Raw genomic sequence first — 21,460 nt, 5'->3', positions numbered from 1 at the left:
ATATAGGAAAATTTCAAAATTCTAAATGTTCATATGAAAACATGGATAAAGCATGCATACATACATTATATTCATATGAAAACAATAAAACATGGAAATGGCATGTGTATGATACTATGAAAAGTTGAAGACATTTTAGAATGTAAATTCTGAACATACAACATTGTTAATACTCAATAGACAATATGCAATTATGCATTCATAAATCAGAATTTCAATTCATTCACATTGTCAATATGCATATCATAATAGATATTAAAGAAATAACATACAAAATGTCAAAACAAAGAGGTTAAATTTTCCCTACTTCTATCGACGCGGTTTCCCCCCATATTTTTCAACGGGGGTTTGGGGGCAGCGCCCCCAAGGTGGGGTCAAGGGGCAGCGCCCCTTGTGCACTCCCTGTTGCGATACAGGGCGGGGTTGAGGGGCAGCGCCCCTTGCGCACTCCCTGTTGCAATACAGGGCGGGGTTGAGGGGCAGCGCCCCGCGAGGCCAAAAAAACTTATTCTTTCATAAAGGTGTTGGGTGTTATTTTTCTATTAACTCGCCGAGTTTGGCGATTTTTGGGTGATTTTCTAATCTCTGTGTCAAAATGCCCAAAGGCTACACTGCTGCCATATAGTTTCATTGTCAAAATTATGAAATAAATTAATGTTATCTTTTAATTTTTTAATTTTTACTAACAATTTGAATTAATAAGGGGCCTATATTAGAAAATTTTTAAAAAAATTTGAAAATACAACTTTTTTTAGTTTTTTAATATTTTTTAATGGCCTTAGATAAGGGGGACGTCTAGCCGTCCCCGGGACGGATTGGGGACGTCCCAGCCGTCCCCAGCCGTCCCCGGGACGTACGGACGTCCCCCAAGGCTAGGGCAGGCGTCCCCCCATTTCGGGGACATCCCCTAAAAATATAGGGCAATTTGGGGACGGGGGGAAACATCCCCTGGCTGCCCCAAAACGTCCCCGAAACGTCCCCGAGACGGGGACGGGGGTTTTCAGGTCGGGGACGCGTCCCCGGGTGACTCTGGTGCTGATTGGATTACTTTTAGATTTGAAGGTTTGTGAATTGGAGAATTTCATTGCAGATTTCATAATTTTGAGGGTCTTGGTCACATTTTGTTGCTGCTACAGTGAAATCAGCATTTTTGGGGAATAATTCTTCACCATTAGTGCAACGACCAAAATATACAGCCATCAACTTGAGTATGTCAGCATTGAGGAGAAGAATCCATCATCATATGTTACAAATTTCACAGATTTAGTGACAACATTATCACTTTGGAGGGTTTTTGGAGAGGGTTTGTCATCATTAATTGTCACAACAACATTTCCAGCCACTTTCCTTGGCAGCACCATTGCTTGGGAGGGCAGATCTCCCCTAACTATTGTTTCTTTTGTCAATTTCCAGGTCATAACTGGGTGTAGCAGCATGGGAGGAGGTTATAACAGTACTTTGGGCAAGCAGCATCAGCATCTTTTGTTGTTTGCGGACATTTTATTGACTATTATTAGCATTTTCGAAGGCTTGAGACTGCTGCACAGCCTTTAGTTGACTGTTCCCAGCTGCCTCATGACCTCCCTATGTCATTTGCCTCACCATTGTTGCTGCTACAACACTACCTCTATCAGATCCAACCACCATACTTGCCTAATATTCACCATTTAGGGCTCCTACATTCAATTATTGCAAGCCTCAAAATTGTGCATATCAATCATTGTAAGATGCTCTAAATTTTGCAAATCTAATAGTGTCATTTTGAAGATGATAAATTGGTGTTTAATTCAGATCCATGGAAGTTTAATACCCTAAGGTTCAATTCTTGAATGTTTGTTGGGATTTGAGGGTTAATTCATTTCTTTTCAGTCATATCAGCACTTGTATTTGAAGTTTGTGATCATTGACTACTCCGATCCGAGTGTGATTGCATATAAGAGGGTGTTAAGTTGGCTGTCCATCTCATATCAGACCTTAATCAACACTTTCATTTGGGTTATTTATTTATATAAGTGAATTTTGCTAGTTTGGGGTGAAGCTGAAGTTGTTTCCTAGCCATAGAAAGTTTGACAAGAAGTTTGCAGTGACTAATTTTATTATTATTTTTTTGCTCCAGTTTGTGTTTTGTTTCAGAAAATCAGAAAATTACCCCCAAAAATATAAAATTAACAAAATGTCTAGTTGGGGATAGTACAGCCTAAAGTCAAAACATACCTCGCTTGATGTGAAATATGATTATTTTCTAAAAAATATATAGGTGGCCCCAAAAGCACTTCAAGAAAGCTGGATACACTAGTTTGCTTGATACGTTTTGGTGCTCTCCAGAGTCCCAACAACGTGCTATCATATACTTACACACTCTTATCCGCTTTGTGATCTAATCTTGGAAACATGGTGATCCTATGTATGCCAAGAGAAAAAAATTGGATTGTTGGGTAGTTTTTTTTAGTTGTTAAGTTCTACAGAGTAATAGACTGGGTACACAGACGCACACACAGATATATACTTCATACTTTTGTCCCCAGTTGTCCCTATCCAAGAAACATCATGGAACATGGCTTCCTCATATTCAAAGTAACAAACGACCTTCTCTAATTTATCTTTTATAGACCTTCCCTCATTGAATGTTCCCACCTACCCTTAACAAGTACGGTGGTGTCCGCAACACATTCATGCTCCCCACTTCTTTTATCTTTACCATCTCACTTTATTCTCATAATGCCCTCCAGGGCTAATTCTCGTTTTCCATTTGCATAACCTCCCTCAATGTCACATTCTCATCTTCCTCTTTTCTTTTTTGCTCTCCCATTTTGCGCAGATTTCGCTTCACTATTTGGCACAATCACTCTCGATTGATTGTTGGTTCTCTTCGTACCCATTCAATTTCACCTTCTTATATATCCTTCTTTAGAAATCCAACTTTTTATTGAGCTTTGCTTTGTGTTTCCCTCTTCTACTCCAACAGCAAGTCTTTTCTTTCTTCATCTTGGACTCAATGCTTAGATATGACTCATGCTTCTGGTGATTAAATTTCATTTAACCTTGTGTTCTGTTGCTAGGCTGAACACTATTCTAGTTGCCAAACCCTTCTTTTGTCTCGCCCTGCTACTCTTTACAAAACAAATTTACATGGCTTCACATAGCCTTATTTTATCCTACTAGGTCATGTGACCTTATTTACTTATACTTTCTTCATTATCTCCTTTTTGGCAATGAATTGCCATTTCCTAGTACTTGGAACATCACATTCCCAATATATTCTCTTCATGGCTCTCCACTTGCACGTATGTACAAATCCTTATTGTTTAAACTTCAATCTCTTGATAATTGTGCTGATTCCAATATGAGTTTTAGTTGCAAATGCTGAACTCTTTGGTATCCGCTTCAATATCTAGTTATCTTTCTCAACATTTGATGCCAATACAACTCTTGTCGTTTTCTATAACTGATATTCTTTTGTGAACTCATTGAATCTTTTCAATCTATTCTTACATTTGTGTATTCCTCTTCCTTTTTTGGACTTGGTGTAGTGTAGGGTCGAAGAACCCAATGAAACATTGTCAAAGCAAGCATTAACAACAATTGGATGCAAATATTTTGAGTTTGATTGCAAAATGATTGCCTGTACAAAGCTTTACAGTGGGTGCAAGGCCGAAGAATGAACTATTCTTAACAAAGGTATGGTCTTCTATCTTTCTCGCACTAAACTGTCTTCAACACATGCTATGTAACATATTTATACATGGCATGTTACAACCAAAATCCATTCAAATCTTTAGGAAATTGGTGCAACCTTCCAAATATGGCATTTTAACATTAAATGCCTACATATCCATCCAATACAGTTCACAACTTCTAGACATGATCTTCATGATATGTTTTCCTCATTAAGGTTGGTGATCAGCCTATGGTTTTGTAGTAAGCAATAATATCTTGATTGGTGCTCTTATTGGGTCATGTAAGCATTGTGTGGATTCAGGGCCCACCAACCCTCTAATAGCATTTTTAATTGGCTAGGATGTAATGAATTTTCTTGATTTTTGCCCCTTTGGTACATGTTAGTATAGTGTTCGCTAAAGGGATTTCTATCAGTAGATATATTTGAGACACATGCTTGCATCTCACTCCTAATATCCCTATTGATTGGAAATTTTGAAAATAGTGATAACCAAATTCCCAATGCAGAAAAGCAATCTTTTGAAGGCAAAATGGAAAAGCACCAAGTGGTCTTGGCTTTGAGGTGGCCCTGAATGAGTGGTCATGAAGTTCAAAGCCTAAGGAAATAATAGGCAACTTTTTGGTTGCAAATTTGTTCAGACCAGGACCATGAGAGCTCCCGCAATTTAGGAGAGTAGAAGGTTGTTTAAGACCATCTATATACTTGCTTGGCAAGAATGCCACCACCAAATCATTTTGTGTTTCTGCAATAGTAATAAAAGACTTCAAAATATGTATAGACAAAATTGTAAACTCTAACTTTAGACACACACAAAGAGACCTGCAACACATGGAAACTTTAAAAAGTGAAACTACTATTTTTGTTGATACAAGATTGGTTGTTAGCCTGAAATGTTCTCACATCAGATACCTGAAATAGAAAGAAATGTGAGCCCACTCATAGCATTAACCATGTTATGTCTCTATCAATTTTGTTCTTCCACTTAACCATATAGAATGTAGGGTAGGCTATCAGTGGAGGCCCAATATCTAGTCTATATAGGGGCAAGAGAGAGCACCCACCATATATGCTATATGCCCACCTCATAAATATATGGATTGACAACCCAATCCTTTTTCTCAAAGGCATTATATATAGGGGGATGTATAGCCAACTCAACTCCCTAGATTAGAATTTAGGACAATTCAATAAGAAAGAGGCAATAAATGGAACTTCTAGTTTTTCCTTAAGAGAAATATGATCTCATTATTTGGGAACACAATAGCCTATGGGGGACGGGTGTAACAAATAAGTAATTGTGCCAAGTGGAGACAAAAGTAGCAACATGGTGGCTTTCTTGCATGATATGAACATTAGTGAAATAAAGAAACTATTAGCTCATGCCCACCAACAATAGCAAAATTGTTGGTATGAGAATGCAAACCATATATGAGATGGTAAGGTGAAACTAAATTCATACTTAGGATACCCCTACTTCCTTACCATCTCACATAGAGTATGGCATGGTTTGCATCAACCACTTGTGGCTACTCATGTTACGTACATAGTATAAACTACATCACTAAAGTGGGATGGACTACATAGTCAGTTGAGTCATATATAGAGAGGAGGTAGCAGTGATTGGTTGCATGGGTCAATGGGTCAACAAGAAGCCCTATTCTAGCTATAATGGTGATTAGTTGCATTGATCAAAGAGAAGCCCTACTCTAGTGGGAGGGTGGTGTTAGTGGGTCTAAGAATGGAGGCTACTCTAGCTATAATGGTGATTTGTTGCATTGATCAAAGAGAAGCCCTACTCTAGTGGGAGGGTGGTGTTAGTGGGTCTAAGAATGGAGGTTGGTCTAGAGGGAAGGGAGTTGGTTCTCTCTAGTAGGTAAGTTGGGAAGGTAATTGAGGTGGTAAAGATAGAAGTTTCACATCTCTTCTTTTTGCCTTTCTAGAATTCTTGCCTTCCAATTTGGTGTGTTTAAACTTAAGTCTTCTTTTGTCACCATTTTCTCTTTTCCACTTGCATGATAGTCATACAAATCAACTACATTAAAAACTGACAAAATATCTAGATTTCACAACAATGCAATCATATATGCATTGGTGTGAATATCTTTTTCAACACTTTACAGGTTCCAATTTTTCTAACATAAATTGTACATTCCTTTTGGGAAATTCTCTTTTCTAAAATGTGCCAATACCAAATCTCTTTCTTGAAATTTCTTCTCTCTTTTTTTTGGTCTACATGTTACATGCAATTTTGACTGCTCTTAGTCAAAGCTCTTTCACTTGATGAAGTTGCAGCAAATTCTTCCGCTTCAACACTTTTTTGTCATTTGCTTCACTCGTACTATGCAACTTTGCTACTCACCTTAGGCTACACCCACACACACTTGGAAAGGTGCTCTTCCAATGGTCTTGATCACCAAGTAGTTGTAGGAAAACTTTGCTTGTGCCAATAGAAGATCCCAATGTTTGGATTCGACCCCTATTAAGCATCTTAACAAGTTCTCTAAGCTGTAGTTTACAACCTTCCTTTGCTGATTAGTCTATGGATGGTATGCTGAGCTAAAGTTCAACTTAGTGTTCATCCTATGATCCATGAATTTTTTGTGTTGCAATCCAAAAACTATGCTCTTTGGCAACCCATAAAATGTCACAATCTTTCTAACACTAGGCTTGCAATGTGTGAATCATCACTTGTCTTTTGGCATGCCATAAAGTGCCATTTTGTCCACAACTACAAGAGGTTGAATCATTATTGCATTGAGTTTGCAATAACCCTAGCATAAGATCCATGTTAATGTCTTCCCATGGCTTTTATGGTAGTGGTAATGGTTGAAACAATTCTGTGTTCTACTTGTTTACTTTGTCAAGTTGGCACAATTGACAATTTTGCACAACTCATTGTACTTCTGCCCCCATCCATGGCCAATAGTAACCTTCACTTAGTAGTGGCAACATTTTTTAGCCCCAAAACGTTTGGCCATTCCTTTGTCTTGTTTCTCTTGGATTAGGCCCTCTCTCCTTGATCCTTATGGTATGCACAACCATTTTTTCTTGAACAACAATCCATCATGAATGAATTAATCTAGCTACTAGATTCTACCCTTGTTGATTGGGTTTTGGAATGCACTCTATGCAGTCTTAAAATTTGCATCTATAGACTATAACTCCATCTCATCAAATCGTGCTACTCTAATACTCATCTCCATGAACAATGGCCTCCTTTTGCTCAACACATGCTACATGGCTGGATTCACTTTTGTGCTTCAAGACTAATGGATGAGTAGAAATTGGACCTATTTGACGTGTCGCTGGTTCAATTTACTTTGATTTTTGATAAACTGTAGTGCTTGATGATTTGTGTACAACACAAATTCTTTTGGAAATGAGTAATGTCTTCATTTCTCTAGTGCTTAAATGATGGCATAAAACTTTTGGTTTTGTGTGGAGTACTTGTGCTTTGTGTCATTTAGCTTCTCTGAAGTATGCTATAGGTCCTTTTTGAATCAAAATGGATCCAATCATTGTACCACTTACATCACGACTTACTTGGAACACCTTGTTGAATTAGGTAACCCCGACATTGGTTATTTTGTTACTACATTTCAACATGTCAAATTGTTGGCAACATCAGCTGTTCATCTGAGCTCCTTGCGATTGCCTTTCATTGTCTTTTTGATAGGTGCATTGGTACTCCTAATGTATTGGCCATTCTACTATTGGTTTCATCTTTTCTAGGTCCATCTTCAATCTAGCTTGAGAAATCATGAAATCCAAGTATACTAGTTCCTTCTTCATGAAACTACATTTTGTCAAGCAGATCAATAGCTTTTTCTCCTTCAACCTTTGCAACACTTGCCACAAGTGCACCATATGTTCTTCCTTAGTCTTGTTGAAGATTTGATATCATCCAGATTTATTATCACAAACTTGCCAATGAAAGGCTTTAGCACTTCATTCATGAGTCTCATGAATTTGCTTGGCATGTTTGTCAGGTTAAATGGCACGACTAGCCACTCATATAGTCCTTGGTTTTGAAGTCTGTTTTCTAGTCATCCCCTTCTTTGATGTAGATCTGGGGGTAGCCACTTTTTAGGTCTATTTTGGTGAAGTATGGCAGTCCACTTAAACAGTTCATCAAGTTGTACATCTGAGGTAGTGGGAATCTATACTTGATTGTCTTGGGATTTGAGTTGGAGATCTACAATAGAATATTCAATGGTGATGTTCAACTAGGGTGAATGGAAATCTATTAATATGCATGATATAGGATTAAATGTAGGCTAATGTGGTGTAGGTCAATATGTCAAATCTGGAATTTCATAAAATTTGACTCAAATTGTCAATGAGAGAAAGCTATGGAATTTGTTGGGCTTCACTAACTTTGAATTGCCAATGTTAGAAAAAATATTTTTTGTTAAGTTAAATAGAATGTGATGCCATAAATGATGATTATACGATTTACTGATGTCATGACTGTTAGGATTAAGGTGCCATTTACTTTGCAATCCTATGTATTTTTTATGTATTTCCAACAGTCTTGGAAAGTGTCTTGGATGCCTAGGGTGTAATTGGAAAATAATTTTGTCTTATGCATTCATGAAGAAGGTGGAGCACAATGGTGGCGATAATGGTTGACTTGGGACTCACTAAATGCACTATCCCAATTCTAGGCGCTAGCATTAAGGAGTGGAGAATCTTTGTTGGATGAACAAGACCCACATGAGCTGGCCACTCGAAAATGGAGTGCTATACTTGAAGATGTGAGTTGTCAAGAATTATGGAATCAAAGATGTTTTTGCGGTTGCAATCACCGTTCAAGGGGCTAATTGATTGCACCCATGTGACGTCCATGTGAAGTCATTTATCATCACTATTCTTGAAAGATGCTTTCCAAGGTGGGCGTGGGGTTTTTGCATGATACCATGGTTTTGTCCTCTCTCCGTGCCTATCTATTGAGGGTACGAGATAGTTTTTTCATAAGTTTATTTTATAGGTACACAGTTGTTGCTCAAGTGCTATTAGAGTCAAGAGTACTAGTTTGTTGGATGCATCTCATTGTTGAAGATTAATACGTACTTGTCTTCTTTCTCATGTTGTGTTTTTTTCGAAAAGGTTTCTCCAAGTAAATCTTGTGATTCATATGGTTTGCTAATTTTTTGCAATCTCATAATGATCATATGGTAATCCTTGAATAAAGAATTTTATTTCAGATTCACATACACTTGTAAGAGATTTTATTGCAATAGTTTCATTTTGTTTCTCAACATTTGGTATTAGAGCTAACGGTTCTATGCAGAGAGAGATGCTTTTCTATTAAATGTTGAAGGTATTTTGGCTGCATTGGGAGCTTTTGCAGATTTGTAGAAAGTATTGAAAATCATGGCATCTACTTCTTGTATAGATATCGGGAAATCTAATAATACCATTATGATATGTGGAGCTTGAAGATGAAAGTTCTACTTGAAGAAAGAGGTTAGTGGTTGCCTATTTCATAAGATAATAAGTGATTAGATGTGCTTGATGTAGATTGTTTGAAACTACACAAGAAGGCACAAGGAATCATTAGGTTGTGTCTTACAAATTCTATCCTCTTGAATGTTTATGAGTAGATCACACATCCAAGTCGTGGAAGAGGATAGGTGATATTTTTCAAATTAAAAGTCTTATTAACAAGATGTATCTCAAAACATTGTCATATTCATTGAAAATGAAAGATGATGATTTTGTTGTAGATCATTTAAATGTGTTTAATTTGATTATAAGTTAGCTTGCTTTTATAGATGTTAAATTGGAAGAAGAGGGTAATTGCATCTCATTACTTTGTCCTGCACTACTTGGGAAAATCTAATTGTTGCCATTAGTAGTAGTGGCGTAGGGCCAAAATGGACAATCCTGCTATGTTGCTCTCAAAGGAGATGAGAAAGAAATCCATGAATGAAGGCTCAAAAGATTCTTTGCATGTATGGGATGGTCCAAAGAAAAAGAAGCCCTTAAGGAGGTGAGAAGAAAGATAGATCGAAGTCTAAAGGATGTTCTAAAACCCTAGGGAAGAATAGAGTCAAATATCAGAATTGTGAAAAGAGAGTACATGTGAAGAAGGAATGTAGAAATAAGAGAAAGAATTTAAATTCCTCCATAGAAAAGTCTCCCAATGACGATGATAATGATGCTTTGTTGATATCTACTAACACTATTAGTGATGATGCTTGGCTTATTGATTCATGTTGCTTCTATCATATTACTCCTGACAAGGAGTGGTTTTCTATATATACAACTTATGATGGAGGAAATATTTTACTTGGAGACAACAGTACCAAGTAGGTTATTGGTAAAGGAAAGATACAATTGTCTTTTGCTGATGGAAGGGTTAAAGCTCTTGATGATGATATGCATTTTTTAGGACTTGACAAAAATTTATTATTTTCAATCCAATTAAATGATTTTGTTGTACATGTGACATTTGGCAAGTTTGGTTGCAGGATTTTAAGAGGGAACTTGGTAGTTGCTAGAGGATCTCGGATAGGAATCTTGTTTAGGTTGAATGCCTCCATATTATGCAATTTTGTGAATGTAATTGACATTGAAAAGAGTGTATGTTGTGGCACCAATGTTTCGGTCACATAAGTGAAAGAGGTCGTAGGACCATTGCTAATAAAAAATTGGTAAACTATTCTTTTATTTATTTTTTGGTTGGAAAAAATGATTTTTGTGAACATTGTGTGTTTGGAAAACATTAATAGATCTTCATTTCCTTTTGGAAGTAATAGAACTAAGGGATTGTGAGAAATTATTCATTTGGATGTATTTGGTCCAATGGATGTGAGTTCTATTGGGCAAATTTTGTTATTATATTACTTTCATTGATGATGCTTTTAGATACACTTGGATTTATTTTTATGCATTCAAAATTTAAAGTTTTCGCTAATTTTAAGGAATTTAAAGATTTAGTTGAAAAATGAATGAATTATAAGATAAGGGTGTTGAGATTTGGCAATGGAGGTGCATCTTGCTCTAGGGAATTTTATGAATTTTGTAAGCATGTAGGTATTGTTTGATAAAAGACTACACTTTACACTCACCAACAAAATGGGGTAGTAGAAAGAATGAATTGAATTTTAAAGGAAAGAGCTAGAAGTTTGCTAAGTGGTGCATAGCTTGATTGTTGTTTTTGGGTAGAGGCTATAAGTATTACTTGTTATTTTATTAATTGATCCCCTTGTTCAATTCTTGTTAGTAAAACTCCTTATGAAGCGTGGACAGGTATGGAGCATTTAGTTTCACATTTAAGGATATTTGGTTGTGAGACTTATTTTCAAGTGTCTCAAGAAAAATGATCAAATTGGATCCAAAAGCTTAAAAATGTATCTTTGTTGGTCCTGGTGAGAATGTTAAAGCTTTGGAATCCTCTAGCCCAAAAAACAATTCTTTGTAGAGACATGATATTTTAGGTAGTTTAGAGCTTATTTGGGTGAAGAACAACCAAAAGAAAAAAGAAAGAATAAAAAATGGACTTTGAATCAAAAATAGGAGAGGAGGAAGATTTACATGTGGAAGAACAATTGATTGGATCAGAGGATGGAGAAGATAAAGGTTCAAATGATGTGTAAGATGGGCACGAAGACAAATAGACAAAGCCCATTACTCCTACCTTGAGGAGATCTACAACACAATAGAATATAGTTGATAGTATAGCCCACCAAATTTTCGTTGTGTATTTTGCTTTGTTGAGTATTAATGGTGAACCTAAATCTTCTAGGAAGGCTTTTTCTTTGGGGGATAGGGAATCTTGGATTCAAGCCATGCAAGAGGAGATGATGGCCTTGGACAGTTGTGACACATGGGATTTTGTTAGTATGCTCAAGGGCAAAAAGCCCATTGGTTGCAAATTGTTGTATAGAAAGAAATTTGGTGCAAATAGTCGGTTAGAATGGTACAAGGTTAGATTGGTGCCAAGGGCTAGTCTTAGAGAGAGTGAGTTTATTTTGGTGAAATTTTCTCTCTCGTTGGTAAGTCATCTTCTACTAGACTCGTTTTATCTATTGCAGCTACATGTGATTTTGAAATTGAGCAAATGGATGTCAAAATTGCTTTCGTACACGGGGATCTTGAAGAGGAGATTTTTGTGTGACATCCCGATGGTTTTGCTATGAAAAAGGAAGGAACATTTGGTTTTCAAGTTGAAATAGTCATTGTATTGTCTAAAACAATCACTTGACATGTACTGAAAGTTTGATGCCTTTGCATTAAGTTTGGGTTCTGTTAGGAGTGAGGAAGATCAGTGTGTTTATGTTAAGATTATCAGTAATAGGATTTTAATCATTATCTTGTATGTGGATGATATTTTGTTTACTGGTAATAGTAAGGTGATGATTAGGGAGCTCAAAACACAACTTTTTGACACATTTGAGATGGACTTGGGGGCTATGAAATATATTCTTAGGATGTAGATTAGCAAAGATTGAGTATACGAAAGCCTTTGGTTGAGTTAGAGTAAGTATGTGGATACTAATTTACCACAATTTAGTTTGCAGGATTGTAAACTAGAAATTATTTTATTTCCTATTAGTACTAAGTTTACTTTAGACACATGTCCTAAAATGGATAATGATTTTGATGGGATGTCTAATGTGCTTCATGCTAGTGTGGATGGTAGTTTGATGTATGCAATGATTTGCACTAAGCCATATATTGTCTAAGCAATGGGATTTTTTAATAGATTTATGTCTAATCATGGTAGATTGCATTGGACTTTTGTTAAGAAGGTATTTAAATTTTTGTGTGGAATGTCTGATTACTAATGTTAGTAGATCTCTCGAATCCATGAAGTTAAACTTGTTGCTGCTTCTGGATTAGATTGTTTGTATTTTTTGCATCAACATTGTGGATCACCCTCTGTGATCCTTATGCTCTTTATCATCTTGATGATGGATCATGGAGTGTGATCCGAAAGTTGATGCGAAAAAATACATGCAATCTAATCCAGAAACAGAAAGATGTCTGATTACTATTTATGTTATCATGGCATTGATGATCTGTTCAAGCCATTGGACATATAGGGGTTTGTTGATGCAGATTGGGTAGGTGACTTGGATAGTTGAAGGTCCACTAGTGGTTGTGTATTTTCTTTGTTTGAAGTTGCAGTGAGTTGTATGAGAAAAAGGAAGCCCACAATTGCTTTGCCCACCACAAAGCATAATATATGGCTCCTATGCATGCCTCTGAGGGGGTGGTTTGGTTATAGAGGCTTTGTACAAGTATTGGTTTTGATTGTAGGATTGTTAGAATTGGATGTGATTGAAAGAGTGCTATTTGTTTGGCCAAGATTCCCATGTAATCGTGCTCATCATGTTGATGTTCAATATCACTTTGTGTGAGAAATGGTTGAGAATGGTAAGGTCTTGTTAGAGAAGATTGACACATGGGACAAAATTGCAAATTTTCTTCTGAAGCCATTGACCACAAATATGATCTCTTGGTGTAGGAAGGCCATGGGCCTTGATTATAGTACTTAAATGTGTTGTTTTTTCTTATGGATGTGTTTGCATTGTATAATGTCAAGTGAGAGAATGTTAGGATTACAGTGCCATTTACCTTGCAATTCCATGTATATTTTATGTATATCCAACACTCTTGGAAAATGTTCTCGATGCCTAGGGTGCAATTGAAATATAATTTGTAATTATGATTTCTCAAGAAATGTTGTCATATGCATTCATGAAGGAGGTGAAGCACAATAGTGGTAGTTATAGTTGACTTACAACTCAACAAACATACTATCCTAATTCTAGTCACTTGGATTGAGGAGTGGAGAATCTTTGTATGAAAAATGGGACGCACATGAGTTGGCCACTCCAAAATGGAATGCTATACTTGAGGATGTAAGTTGAAGGGAGTTATGGAATCAAAGATGCCTTAGCAATTACATGTCATATGAAGTCATTTATCATTTTACTATTCTTGGAAGATGCTTTTCAAGGTGGATGTGGCTTTTGCATGATACCATGGTTTTGGCATCCATTGTTTGGTAAATGATTTATGATTTTGTCCTCTTTTCGTGCCTATATATTGAGGGTATGAAATAGTGGTTTCATAAGTTTATATTATCATAGTTTGCAAACTCTGCGAGTATTCTCCGAGTTGCTGAGTACTCTCTATCTTTTTTGCTTTGCAAGTTTTCACAAGTTTAACTCGCGTTTTTATAGATGCAAGAATACACGGGTAAAAAATGTTGACGCAGGTAAAACACAAGTTAAAATATATTTTTCACATGTTTTTGCTATAAAACCATACATTTTCTCTTTCGAGATGTCAATTTTTAATTTAATACATTTTGTAATTGAATTTTACAAAAAAATATATGTATGTTTAAGAGATTATAATTTTAGTACTTTCTAAGTAGTTGAGTTTTTGCCAAGTATTTGCTGAGTTGAAAATTTTGGACTTGCCGAGTACTCTTTGAGTCTGAGTGTGCGAACTATGTATATTATAAGGACACAAGTGCTACTAAAATGCTGTTAGAGTGAATAGAGTGAGTGTGCTGGATGTATCTTATTATTGAAGATTAATACATACTTTTACTCATTCTCATGTGGATTTTTTCCTGAAAGAGTTTCTCCATGTAAATCTTGTGTTAATATAGTTTACTGATTTTATTCTTATTGTTAAGTTTATGCAATCTCATAATGATCATATGGTAATCCTTGAATAAAGAATTTTATTTCAGATTTGCATACACTTGTGAGAGATTTTATTGCTGTAGTTTCACCTTGTTTCTCAACATTGAGTCAACTGATGTTATCTTCCTTCTTGGTGTTCACACTTAGATGCCTTATCTGGTTCTTGTCTTGAGAATATTTTCTATTACTTTGCAAAAGAAGTCAATGGCTTTGTCATGGAATGCAGATGTATTTCAGGTTGCAAAAACTGCGAGTAATTGGTAATTGCTAATATTAGAAATATCAGTAACGTCTGTATCATAATTTCAAAACTCAGTGTGTACTTGCAATCAAAATTGCTTGGTGAGTTACCTGGCTGAAACTAGCCAGCTAGCAGAATTTTTTTCCTTGCTGTGGATTTCAACAAATTTCCAATAATATTCATAGACATTCATTCTCCAAATTCATTTCTTCTTTCTTTTTAATAGTAATTTGCATGAAGCTTAAATTTATTTTAATTTATATATATTTTCAATTTGCCAAGTTTGGTCGAGTCCTGGGTCTGAGCCAAAAATTTGGATTGCTGAGTTTCTGCCAAGTCTAAGTTTTATAACTACAATCTCTGCACGTCCAAAGTAGTCCCAAATAACATAAGAAGGATAGTACTGATTCCTATTTACTCAAATTTAAAAAGTGATTGAAACCCTGGTCTGCTTTGTACCTAGATTAGAATCTCACTATCTTATCATCCACACTAAACTTTTTTTGGTATTTTGTACATGGGCTATCATAATGTGAGGGGAACATGCTTCAATGAAAATGCAAACCAACTGTAGACTTTATGATGGTGAATTTCAGTGTCACAAAGTTTGTGGATGTAAAGTTGAACTCTTTCTTTAAAATGCAATGTGTTCATCTATCATATTACATTTGTGATGAGAATAGGTTGGGACGTTATATAAGGAGGATGGTCCTATTTGTGCAAATTTAAAAAATGATTTGAAATTGTAGTTTGCTTTGTACCCAGATTAGAATCGTTCTGTCTCAGTATCCACACTACTATTTTCTGTTGTGTATATGAATTTTCATGGGTAATCATAACAGGAAGGGAATATGCTTCAATGAAACTGCAAACTTCTGGTAGACTTTATGCCGTTTATGGTGGTGAATCGCAGTGTTGTAAAGTTTGTGGATGTTAAAGTTGAACTCTTCATTAAAAATAAAAAAGCAACGCAATACCTTAACATTACTGTCCAAATTCTCTCTTGCATAACAACTCTTCAAAGTTTATTGCAGGATATTGCAGGATTAGATTCTATAAGTATGAGAGACTTGGGAACTGCTTGATCTCAGATTTGAGAATGTATTTGGAATGGTTAAAGTGTTGTTGAATTTTGGAGTTACTTTAGGGAGTTGTATTTCAACCAGTGCTATGATATGCTAACAAACTAAAGGCTGATTGCGGAGGTTGAATTTGATCTTAGATGTGATATGTCTATAGTATATACTATTAACAAAGAGTACAGTCTTGTAACCATGTATTAAGTGTTTCCAATCAATTTTGGATAGGGTAGGTTTGAGAGCTGCAAAAAAGATAAAAGGCTATAAGGAAGCACTAAGGTGTCCTTGGTTTTCTCTAGAAAGTAGTTTTGATGATATTTATTTATGCCATTGAATTCAATCAATAATTTAATTGTTATCCAGTCATTTTAGTTTCTGTGTTAACAGGCATGAATGTATTGTGTGGTTTCAATTTTCAATTTTATAATACCAAAAACTAATAAGAAATTTCTGTTCTAAATGTTCATCTTTTTTAATCTTGAAATATTGAACAATTATGGCCAGATTTAGGAATTTTATCTTTAACTGTCATTTGTTGTGTTTATTCTTCATCAGTGATTTCTAAGTGTTCTATGTCTATTCTTAGTCCTACATTAGAGTTTTTAAATGTTAGTGATTATCTACATGAAAGTTTTGAAGGTCTTTCAACGTAGCTTTAGAAACTATAGCTATTTAAAAACTAAATTAGAATCCTTGCTGATCAGGTTTATAAATGTTATTGAATCTGTTACATATTTAACTACCTAAGGCAAACTTATTATACCATTTTTTCAATTTATCACAACTATAAAACACTATATTGCAAAATATTTTATAGTTTTAGTCATTTAAATGCATATATTTTTTGGAGCTCTTATCTTTTTTAGAGGGCAACTACAGTATTTTTGGATTGGTATGTAATGTATCTGTCCAGAGAAAAGTGTTGTGTAATCCGTATCTATGGATATGGCACAGGAAACACGAGCAGGGAAAAGCTCTTTTTACCAAGTCTAAATCTTATTGAGAGCATCTTACACTGAACATATTCATTTCTGAATTTAAGTGATGTTTTGCATGGATTTCAAGTCTTTGTTTGGTATCTGGAAATGTTAATGGAATTTGAATTTGGTGCAGTATCTAGCAAGAAGATTTGTGCCAGGATGTTCAAAAGGTGCATCTCAGGATGAGAAAGATGATCTCAAGAAACGACACACTAAGTTCAAGGAATCTGCATGGAAATGCATATATTACTTATCAGCAGAAATTTTTGCATTAGCAGTGACATATAATGAGCCATGGTTCACAAATACACAGAATTTTTGGGTTGGGCCTGGGAACCAGGTCTGGCCAGATCAAAAAGCAAAGTAAGATTTTTTTTCATATACTAAAGTTTCATTGGTGTTTACATCTGGTCTCTTCAGAAGATTTTTTTTCATATTCTAAAGCTTCATTGGTGTTTACATATGGTCTCTTCAGAAGCTTGCTTTATAGCTATAGCAATAGCTGTTTTATCTGGGATTAAAGCAATTCCCTTGAACTTTTCTTACTACTGTTTATGTTTTGAATACCTTGGGTTGCAGGACAAAATTAAAGGCTTTGTATATGTACGCAGCAGGGTTCTATACATATGGTATCTTTGCTCTAATTTTCTGGGAGACGAGGCGGTCAGACTTTGGAGTGAGCATGTCACATCATGTTGCCACTCTTATTCTAATTATATTATCCTACTTGTTAAGGTTTGCTCTTGATATACATCTGTATTTTTTTTCCCTCATTCATTTCTGAAGATCATCATGGACAAAATGCCTACACTTGCAAAACAAGTAATATCTGAATAAGAAAATGTAATTAGTATTTAGCTACTTTCTTAGATGTTTGTGGGCTCAATTTGCTAGGAATGTTCATGGTAGGCATAAGCTTATCCCAGCAATTAGCTGTGTTTGGATAGATTTCCCATTCTTACAAGGCTGTTTTCTAGATGGGATTGTACATGTGAATAATTTTTCTGGGAGTTGTATTGTAGTGCACTCTATTTTTTACCTTTTCCAACAAAATTATTCTTCCTACCACATTGAAGGCATGCACAATATTTTGCATTTTCAGCTTGATTTATTGACTAAGTGGTTTCTATTTGGTCATTGATTGTTATCACTCGACATATCCTTGGGTTATTTGCAGCCACATGCTACTCTCAATATTTAATTATAAATCTTAATGTGTAATGTTTTACAACTTTTACTATTATACCTTAGTGTTGGTCCTTTATAAAACACAAGTCATCTGTGGTACCTTTCATATGATATGACCCCCTCAAAATGGATGGTCATGATTTATTCCTACAATAAGGGATCTAAGGGTCACGACAAGATCATAGGGATCTATGCCCATACACTTGATTGGTTCTTTTTCAACTACACGTTTCTGTAGATGGACATTATGACCATTGTTGTGTGCGCGCATATTGTTAGAGCCATATCCCATTGTGGAGTTCATGAATTGGCCCATGGGAGATACTATTCTGTAAGGGGGTACATAGGTACGCACCTTAGTGTTGGAATTTTTGTCATTGATGTCTGAGCTTATAAAGATGCTGATTATGCATTTGATTTGCTTCAGCTGCTTGAGCTCTTTGCCTTCTAAATTGAGGTGCCTGGTTGTTTGTCTTCTTGTTTGAGCTGCTTACCTGCCTGCCTGGTTGGGCAGCTTGAGCTGCTTGCTTGGCTGTTTAAGGTGCCTGTGTGTCTGATTCAGCTGAGTGGATGTCTACTTGTTACTCTGTCAGCTGATGCATCAGCTCATGTGCCACATCATCCTTTGGATAGTCAATCAAATTTTTTGAAGAGTTTCTTTTTGAAGAGGCTGACTTTTCTTCTTCATTCGAGAGTAAGCTACAGCTGGCATTTAAATTTCTTTCACCTATGAGTTTTTTTAATATATGATCAATATCATGTGTATATGGATGAGTTATATTTATCTGATATGCATCGAATTTTTCAGAGGAGTGGAATCATGTCTGGGGGTTTAATGACTGACGGCTACAGGGAGTGGAATTCATATTTGTTTTTTTTGGTGTTGCCGTTATTAATTTCTGATAGCGTGGGAGTGGGCCTCATGCTGAAGGTCCTACGGAAGTTCCGGCAAATTTTAAAACAAAATCGTGGTCTCTTTTTGGTTACGGAGATATCGTATTTGTTCATTTATGCCGTCTTCCTCTAAAAATCGGGCTCATCCTTTCAAAATGCATCATTGATGTCTGCAGAAACAGAAAAATTCGAACTCAGAAACTTTATTTTTTTTGGCAGCAGGCAGATGTTTTTTTTTTGCATTATGACCATTTTCATGGTCTTGATACTGGGTGAAAGGAAAGACCAGAGTGTATATTTTTGGCGGAAGACTCAGAAATTTGAAAGAACTAGTTGTGATTGAAATTTAATTTCTTGTTAGAAATTTATTTTTGTGTGTAAAAGCAGAAGAATCGTGTTTTTTAAAAAAAAATGTGACTGGGCGTTACATCCTTTTCTCTCTCGATGTTTTCCGAGGGATATCGTGCTCATTTTCTTTTTGGTTGGGGTGGTTCTTACTGCTTCGTGGCTAATAATGAAGTGTTATTTTTTTGTGGAGAGCATGACAGCAAATTTTTAAAGAAGTGATGAATACGAACCTTTTTTTTACTTGTAGTCTTCAAAACGCATGATCGAGATATGCGTGGGTGTTGTGTGTGAGCATATACAACGGAGTGAATCGCTTTGAGCTGTGTGTGGGCTTCTTCTATGAAGCCGTCTTTGTGCTCAAGAAGAAAAGAGTCCTGTTTCTTAAGGAGATGCTGCTTCAGATTCATTTGTTTTCAAGGTGAAGTGTTGGTTGACGTTCTTGAGGAGAGGAAGTGTTGGGTCCAAAAATTCTGAAAAAGGTAGACTCATCACTTCGTAGTGAAAATTAATAAGATGATATTGCTGAATGAGACCATGAAGAATCTATAAAAGGAGTATATTTCTAAAATGAGGAGTTAATTCATACTTTGTGATATCGTGATCAGGGGAGTACAAGTGAGATCCTGCTGTAAATATTTTCAAGCTTTGAATCGTAAAAGAGCAGTGAGGTCCATATTTTCTGAGTGCTGATAATTCATTTCAGTACTTTTGTTTCTGTGGAGCAGCTGGGTATAAAAGGAAAGATCTGTGTGGAGAACTTACATTCAGTTTCATTTTTGAAGTTTTGTTCATTAGAGATATGTGCCTGAGCTTGCTGGAGTTGGTGCTTCAGTTGTCTTTTGAAGAGAGTTGGTGCTCTCTTTTGTGAACAGAGTTGGTGCTCTAAGTATTCTGTTTAACCTCTTGTAACTTGGGTTGGTGGCCATTTGAGCTAATGAAAGTATTTTGATGCCATGGTTTTTTTACCCGAAAGGGTTTTCCACGTGAAATCTTGTGTTCTTGTGTTGTTGATCTTTCTATGTATCTTTTTGTGTCCTAAAAAATGTGGTTTTTTTTTGAAACACTGATTCACACACCCCCCTCTCATTGTTTCCTGCATGCTTCTCACTTAGATCGTTCTTTTGTTACATATTGACACCCATTGATGTGAATTTGCTTCCGATGGATCTTGGCTCCTGCATTTCTACATGTTATCAAAAAGGGATTTAGAAGGCACCCTCTTAAGCTGCATTAGCGAGAGAATTCTTTATTAGTGTTGTATTCAAATACTACTATGATAAATCCACTCGAAGAAGGGGACTTTTGTCACTTGTGAATTCTCCTTATGCTTAGTTGCAGCTTTGAATGCTATTTCTAAGTTTGTTTTGTGTTTTTTGGAGAAAATTTAAGGGTGATAGGCTTCCTATACTACAGTCCATTCTGAAGTGGATTTTTATAAAAAAGTGTCATTATATATTTGATCAATTTTTTTATTGAGCTTTAGGATTAGACCTATCCAAGTGGTTTGTGAAATTTATCCTTATTTTTCATATATGAAGCTTTCATCTGAAGGCAAACTTGTTATACCTTGAAAACAATGTAGTTTTAGGAAAAAGTGATTATACAAATACATTCAAGATGGGTGGGTATTGTAATATGTTGATTATAGCCCCATTCAGACTATCCATTCTGTCAGGATTTAGGAAAAGAGTGTCAGTGGAAACTTTTTTTTTTTTTGCCATCATTGATTGTTTTGGCAATTGGTTTTTGACATTGACAAACTTTTGACAATGACCAATGATTTTGTTGTCCTCATTTTTTAATTTTGTCTCCAAGGCACGTTTTACGAGGTGCAAAACTCATATTTGTTAGTGTCAAATCATTGGGGGGTGTCTTTGCCATCATTGTCCAAATTTTGGTGAGTTTTGGTCTTCTTTTTCCTAGCCTTTTGTGCAATTTCGGGTTTCAGAGCAGTCATTGCAGGTTGAAGATTTTACTCTTAAGGCACGCTTCCTGGGGCCAAATTTTTGCTCCTTGGTGAACTGGACTGATCTTCGGTCCATCCTTGACTCACGTTTCAAATTTCATCGCGTTTCGAGTTCGTTTGCTATGTTTTTTCTTCAATTTCAGGTTTTTTTTTTCTAATTGCAGGTGGGAAATTTTCCTTTGATTGCAAGTTTTATTTTTCTCTTGTTTTAGTGTTGTAGGGAAATTTTGAAAAAAATTACAAGTGCACTTTATTTAAAACTTGTCACTTGTAACTTACTTCTTATTTCCCCCTTGCTTTTTACATCTTTTAAGTCATTGTAGGAACTTTTTGGACAAATTGCAAGTGAATTTAAAATTATAAGTTTAATAAGAACTTTTAATTTCTTTTAAAAGTTCCTACTTAAGTGATT

The 21,460-nt window shown here is 35.7% G+C and overlaps 1 protein-coding gene across 2 annotated transcripts in view; it reads left to right on the top strand.

Annotated features, from left to right (window-relative positions):
* LOC131034349 (ASC1-like protein) overlaps window positions 1–21,460 on the top strand; it is a 77,520-nt gene that overhangs the window by 4,373 nt on the left and 51,687 nt on the right. For both annotated transcript variants that reach the window (XM_057965822.2, XM_057965828.1), the window contains exons 2-3: window positions 16,786–17,015; window positions 17,232–17,387. In XM_057965822.2, coding sequence (XP_057821805.1) covers window positions 16,786–17,015; window positions 17,232–17,387 — 386 coding nt within the window. The remainder of the gene's footprint in view (window positions 1–16,785; window positions 17,016–17,231; window positions 17,388–21,460) is intronic.

This window comes from Cryptomeria japonica, chromosome 5 (genome assembly GCF_030272615.1).
Source record: "Cryptomeria japonica chromosome 5, Sugi_1.0, whole genome shotgun sequence".
NCBI classification, from domain to species: Eukaryota; Viridiplantae; Streptophyta; class Pinopsida; order Cupressales; family Cupressaceae; genus Cryptomeria; species Cryptomeria japonica.
Note: the sequence above shows the minus strand (reverse complement) of the source record. Positions and strands in the feature narration are given on the sequence as shown.